The sequence below is a fragment of the Pelecanus crispus genome, chromosome 1 (genome assembly GCF_030463565.1).
Source record: "Pelecanus crispus isolate bPelCri1 chromosome 1, bPelCri1.pri, whole genome shotgun sequence".
Classification (NCBI taxonomy): domain Eukaryota; kingdom Metazoa; phylum Chordata; class Aves; order Pelecaniformes; family Pelecanidae; genus Pelecanus; species Pelecanus crispus.
Window position 1 is genome coordinate 128818311 of NC_134643.1, and position 6266 is coordinate 128824576.

The 6266-nt window shown below is 61.3% G+C and overlaps 1 protein-coding gene across 9 annotated transcripts in view; it reads right to left on the reverse strand.

Moving 5' to 3' along the window:
- KDM6A (lysine demethylase 6A) overlaps positions 1-2285 on the reverse strand; it is a 160483-nt gene extending 158198 nt beyond the window's left edge. For all 9 annotated transcript variants that reach the window (XM_075715031.1, XM_075715022.1, XM_075714996.1 and 6 more), the window contains exons 1-2: positions 2111-2285; positions 1789-1852 (exon numbers count right to left, since the gene is read on the reverse strand). In XM_075715031.1, the coding sequence (XP_075571146.1) occupies positions 1789-1852; positions 2111-2271 (225 nt within the window). In that variant the 5' untranslated portion in view covers positions 2272-2285. The remainder of the gene's footprint in view (positions 1-1788; positions 1853-2110) is intronic.
- Positions 2286-6266: the final 3981 nt, after the last annotated feature.

Consider the following 6266-nt stretch of genomic DNA (forward strand, 5'->3'; position numbering starts at 1 on the left):
GGAAGAAGCACTTTTATAAATAACTCTGAAAATCAAAAGGAAACGGCGAGATTTTTTAAAATATAATCACAAAGAAAAGTGTACTTGCTTTTCCTTCCATCCCTCCCCCCTCCCCCCACGTCCTGACATTCAGCTTTTCCAATCGTGCCAGAAATAAACATCCAAACACACGTAAGGGCCTAGGCTACCGAATTCAACACGCTTTAGAGTTAGGTCTTCAGATCAACCAAGACCAGCAACAGAAAAAAAAAATTCTTCACGTGAAAATAGCAGCATGGAGCACGGGCACAACAATAGGATGAACAAAGTGTCAAATGCAACGCTACTGACAGGAACAAGTCAGGAAGCAGGAACCAGAACAACACGGTCCCCTGCTTCAACCGTGTGGTATTTTAAAAACAGTTCGACTTCTTCTGTTACCCAAACGTGCTCTTCGCGTTCGGTCTTTAAATACAACTGGCAGGCACTCGGCCTGCACCGCCTTTGTCAATAGCTTACGGATGGGCACCAGAATGTGCTACAGGTTGATAAGGACGACACCGGCGCTGCAAACGCCCTGCCTGCAGCAGGAAAGCACCCAGAAAGAACTTGCAATGCGCAGGAGAGTTTCCCGCAACGTTCACCGGGGGCTTCACGCTCCAGGCGAGGCGCAGATTCGTTCCCGGTATTTGTTTCGTGTTTACCTCCCCCCCCCCCCCCCCCCCCCCTTCTCTTTCTCCTCCCTGTCCGGCCATCTTGGGCCGACAGGAGCAGCCATTACTTAACTAAATGACAGGGCCAACAACTTTTCACAGAAACAAACATCTCTCTCAAAAGACGGGGCCGGCTCCAGCAACCTGCGGGCCGCCCCGCTCCCTGTCAAGCCGCCCGGCGGCCGGGGACGGCGGGGTGAGGGGGTGGGGTGGGGTGGGGTGGGGGGGGCCGGCGGCCGGGACGCGGCGCTCGGCGAGGACCTTGGCACGCTGGCGGCAGCCGGGCCCGGGCAGTAAACAAGTCACTCGGCGACGGGCTCCGGGAGCCGCTGCGCTCCGCTCCGCGCCCGCCCCGGCCCGGGCCCCCGCTCCCCCCGGTTGCGGGTCAGCGCCCCCCCCCCCCCCCCCCCCGCCCCGCGAGGCGCACCCGCCAACGGGCAGGGCGCGCGCAGCCGCCGGCCCCCGCCGCGCGGGGCGAAAATCACGAGGGAGGGTCCGGGGAGAGGCCAACGTCAGCAGCGCCTCGCGCGCGCCCTCCACCCCCCCCCCCCCCCCGGCCGCCGCCACCTCCTCCTCCTTCCCCCCCCCCTCCCGCCCCCGCGCCCCCTCCCCCGCCCCGCCGCGCCGCTTGGCGTTCGCTCCCGGCCCCAGCCTCCGGCCCCGGCGCGCAGGCACCGTCCCGTCCCGGGGCTGGACGCGCACCCGCAGAGTGTCCGAAGCGCGGCCTTGCCGCGCTCCCTTCGCCCCGCACCGGCCCCGCTCGGCTCCCCCCCGCGGGGGGAGGGGGGCACCGCGCTGGCTACGCGGGAGGGGGGGGGGAAGTGGGGGAAGGGGCAAAGGCGGCAGCGACGCGTGGGGAGAGCGCGGCGGGGGGGCGAGGCGGAGCGCCCTGCCGCCCGCGGGGACGTGCGCCCGCGGATGTGGCCGTGCCCCGCTCGCACACGCCCTCGCCCCCCGGTGCACGCCCGCTCGCACGCACACACTCACCGTGTGGGCCCGGGGGACCGGAGGGAGGGGGCGGCTGGGCCGGGCCGGCTCCCTCCCCTCCCCCCCCCCTTCCCCCCCAGCCCCGCTCCACATCCACCCTCGCGCTTACCTTTAACAGCAAGGCCTTCGTTCTGGCGCCATCTTCATGAAGCCTCAGAAATCCGAAGAGTCGGCTGCAGAAGGGGAGCGGGCGGGAGGGAGGGGAGAGAGAGGCACCAGCGTTAGCGAGAGTCAGCCCCCCGCACGGGCAGGCAGGCAGGCTCGCTCCCGGCGGGCAGGGGCAGAGCGCGGCGGCGGCGGCCGGGAGCCCGCACACGGGCACACACGCACTCCCGAGCGGGGAGCCGCGGGCAGGGGAGGGGGGGGACACGGAGGGAGCGCGGGCCGAGCCGGGACACGGAGGCGGCCGGGGCGGAGTGGGGAGCGGGTACCTGTCGAGGCCGGATAGGGCTTCTCTCTCCTCGGCTGTCAAGCTGGCGAAGTCCTCCTCGCTCTGGCCGCTCGCTTTCCCCGCCGCCATTTTCTTTTCCTCATCACCGAAAGGAGCAGCAGAGGCGGCGGCAGCGGCGAGCGACACTCCGCACGATTTCATGGAAACGCAGCGTAATTAACTCACGATCGCAACCCCCCCCCCTGCGCGCCCCCAACACCCCCCAGCGCCGGGCGGGGCGGGGTGCCCGACACACACACACACCACAACTTTTATTACAACAACAACAGCCGGCAGGGAGGGGGAGGGAGGGAGGGAGGGGAGAGGGAGGGAGGCGGGGGGAAGCCCCGCTGCTCGGAGGAGGAGGAGGAGGAGGGAGGGGGGAGGGAGGGAGGGAGCCCCAGCGCTGGAGACTCGGGGCGGGGGGGGGGGAGGAGGAGGCGGAGGCGGAGGCTGATGCTGCGGCGGATGGCGGCGGAGCCGTGTTTACATCGCCGCGGCGCCGCTCGCCCCGGCGGCGAGGGGTGCGCGGAGCCGGGGTGACAGGGGCCCCGCCCGCCCTGCCGCGCGGGGTGTGTTTGCTGCCCGTACAAACTTCCCCAGCAGCTGCCCAAAGTTGTTGTAATTGTGTCACACAGCGAGCCCCACGCCGCCACCGTGACCCCCCCTCCCCGCCCGCCCGCCCGGGCCCACGCAGCCAATCGCCGCCTCCGCGGCGCCGCACGTGACCTTTGTTGACTTACGTCAGTCATAGCGCTCTTCCACCGCTGCGCTTCGGCTTGGTTGGCCTTCGGCGCCCGCCTCCCTCGCCGGCCTCGTCCCGTTGGTCGGCGTCGGAGGGAGGGGGCGGGCCTTCAGGGACTGGCGGCTTCTGAGAGGTCGGGCGGGCCGTCAGTTAGAGGAGCTTTGCGATGACCCGGCGCCAGCATGTTTGGCGTGCGCCTTTAAAAACCGGAGGAGGAGGGAGGCGGGGGAGGGGGGAGTTATCGGGAGCGGCGGGTTTGGGGGGGGCGGGGGGAGGAGGAGGGTGGGCTGGGCTGTGCTCCGCTCCGCTCCGCTCAGCTCACGGGCGGAGTTGCGTAACGGGGGCGCTGGGCCTGGGGAGCGGACGTCGCTGAGGAAGCGGGCCGCGCTGACGCCTTCTGGGCGGGGGCCGAGCCGCCCTGGCTGGGGGAGAGCCGCGCTCGCCCGCTCTGCCCTGACTTGGGCGCGGGGCGTGGCGCTCTTGGCACAACTGGATTATAATGGCTGCCCCGCGCGGAGAGCGGGGACGGTGCTGCCGCGGGCTCCGCGCGCCTGGGCCGCGGGAGGGGGGCCTCGGGTGGCCGGTAACGCCCGTGCAGAGGGGCGGCGGCGGCGGCCGAAGCGAGGGCAGCCCCGCGGCAGGGCAGTTGACTTCACACCCCCCGCCCTCCCCGCCGCCACCCCGGGGAGCGGAGGGGGAGGCGCAGAGGCGCCGGTGTCCGGTCGGCGGCTTCCGCTGGCAGCGGGGCAGGGACTTTCCCGCCGCTGCTCGCTGCGGGCGCACGCGCCGAGCCGCAGGGCAGCGGCCGTTGGCCCGCCCGCGCGGGCCGCCGCCCCGCCAACGGACGAGCGCGTGGCGCGGCTCGAGGCGTGCTGCGCGCGGCGGGGGCGGGGCGCCCCTCCCCGGGAGCCAGTGACAGGTGGAGCGGCGCCCGCCGGCGCGAGCCCCGCGTCCGTCACGTGGCGGGAGGGGGCGGGGCGGGGCGGGCGCCGCGCGAGAGCTCTCTCGCGAGGCGGCGGCGGCGGCCCGCAGGCGTGAGGGCGGGGAGGCCGCCGGCTGCCGCGGCTCGGGCGGGCGTCGCCTCAAGCGGCCCGGGGGGGCTGAGGGGGGGCTGGTTCGTAGGAAAGCGCGAAGGAGCGAAGCCGGGCTTCCGGGAGCGTCTCACGCGTGAGTAAGTCTCTGAATTTCTTTGGACATCGCGGGGAAAGGGGCTTCGCGTGCTCTGCTTGCTTCCCCGTCTTCGTAAGGCCGAGCCTACCCACAGTCTTCCTTGTGGCTTAAATGTTACCTGGGCGTCCTTGGTTTTTCGACCCTTCCCAGCTTACCCAGGAACTCGAGGGTGCTCTTTTCTCTTTACAGTCCTGTTAATTTGTCCGTACGGCTCGGAAGCTCTAGGGTTTTCTCGGCGAGGTTTTTGAAAATCATTACGTCTTGCCTGTGCTGTGACGTTTATGAGATCAACCTTCTGCAGGTGTGTGGTGGCACATCTCGCTGCGCGTACCCCTTTTGCTGAAAATGGATCAGCAACGGTCTTCTGTAACATCACTGTATCGCTTCTCCAGTGTCTAGCCAAAGTCCGATGACTGGGCCGACTATTTCTCTGCCACCTGAATTTCCTTCCCTCAGAGAGAGGGGCCTGTTTCACAACTGCCAGGCGCTCTAAAGCATCAGTGAAGCTATTAACTGCCTTTGGGAATTAGATTAATAAGGCCAAAGGCCAAACTACACACAGGACGTTCAATTATAATGCTGCTGCTTGCTGGTTCTATCCCCTCTTTTTTCAATTGCCACTATCAAATCACATACTCATGAAGCTGAAGCATGTTTCTCCCTCTGTAGGTGTTACAGCTAACATTTATGTGTCAGTGATGCTTTCCAAATGGATCCTCAAACGTTTTCTGGTCCTGATGGTGTCTGTAGTACAGCGCAGAAACTCTGGCAGAAGTGTGCAGGCCTGCACTGCTTCCCAGCATACTGATTGGAGAGCCGGTCAAGTCGAAGTTTTGAATAATGCAGAAGACTCAAATTACTTTGTCCCTGCTCCTTTTGGAAGCAGAATCTTGTCATGTAGCCATGCTTTCTGATGCAAATGCAGTTAGAACAAAAAAGCACCTGAGTTTACTAAGGTTGCATATCTTTATAAAACAGCCAGCAGGCCGTCGGTTAGAGTAGTGGTGTAGGAGACAGACATTTGTGTTTAAAGTACTTTTGAGTTTGGAGTCCAGATTAAAACCAAGTTACTTTTGGTTCTGGGAATGGGCCATAGTCTATTAATAGTGAAAACGGAGCTACGATCAAACACCTACCTTTATCTCTATTTTACATGGCTTCTCAGTCATGTATTTTCTCAGCAGTGCTTCCTTAGGTGCCTAACTCAGGGCCAAGGACCCTACTGATTGGCAATGTGCCAAAAATAAGGTATTTCAGCACAGATTATTCCTGAGGATCTTGACTGTGAGGTCTTATGTTTCCACTCTGCAGTATCCCGAGTATAAATCAACAGAAAGGATAGTGGATGAAACTATTTCTTAGTACTAGGAAGGTAACTTCTAAATTACAAAGCAATTCAGGAGACTTCATAGAAGCATAATGGTTTGGTTTCTCATTATACTTTGAGTTGAACTTCCACGCACCTGAAGTCACAATGCCTGAGTTACTCCTCTAGTACTCTCAACACCACTCTGAACCCCCTGCATCCTGGGTATGGCTTGAATTGAATTTCCAGTTGCCTTTTTTTTTTTTAATTTGAAATAGTATTTGGATGACTTAAGATATGACATGAAGGCCTATGTATTGTTTCAGCTCTTCAAGATGTATCCAAAGCTCTGCTGCTTTAATAATAGCAAGAAAAGCTTGAAAATGCATGCTGAAACTAACACTGCCTGCCCTTGCAAAGAGTCAGATAACAATTTTGGGAGCTAACATCGGTACACTATCACCTGTATGAAAGGAGAGAGACTGTTTCAGACAAGTGTGATGCTGGCCTCCCACTCTCAGATCATCCTGGAAGCTGACCCCAGAAGGAGTATGTCCTTAAAGTCTTAAGAAGGAAACTGCAGTGTTGTTCCATATCTGTTAAGTATTAGTTTACTTGTCAGGTTTTGGCTTAGTTTAAATTCCGGAGTCATCTGTGAGTCTTGAACCACTTTGATACCTTCTCTGTGAAAGTTGTGGACCAATAAAACCTCTTGGACTGAACAGTACTCTTTGGATACCCCTTTCCCATACATTTTTACCCCATTGATTTTCCATGCTGAGTTTCTTTGTGTATTCCTATATAGTGTGTCAAGTGTTGCCTTGTCATGCTGCAAGACTCGCCCAGTCTGTTAAGAGACCTAACGCTGTTAGTATGTGTACAGTTGCGGAATAGCTTATGCCAGGGAGAACTCTGTGTTCCAAGTAGGTGTTTGGC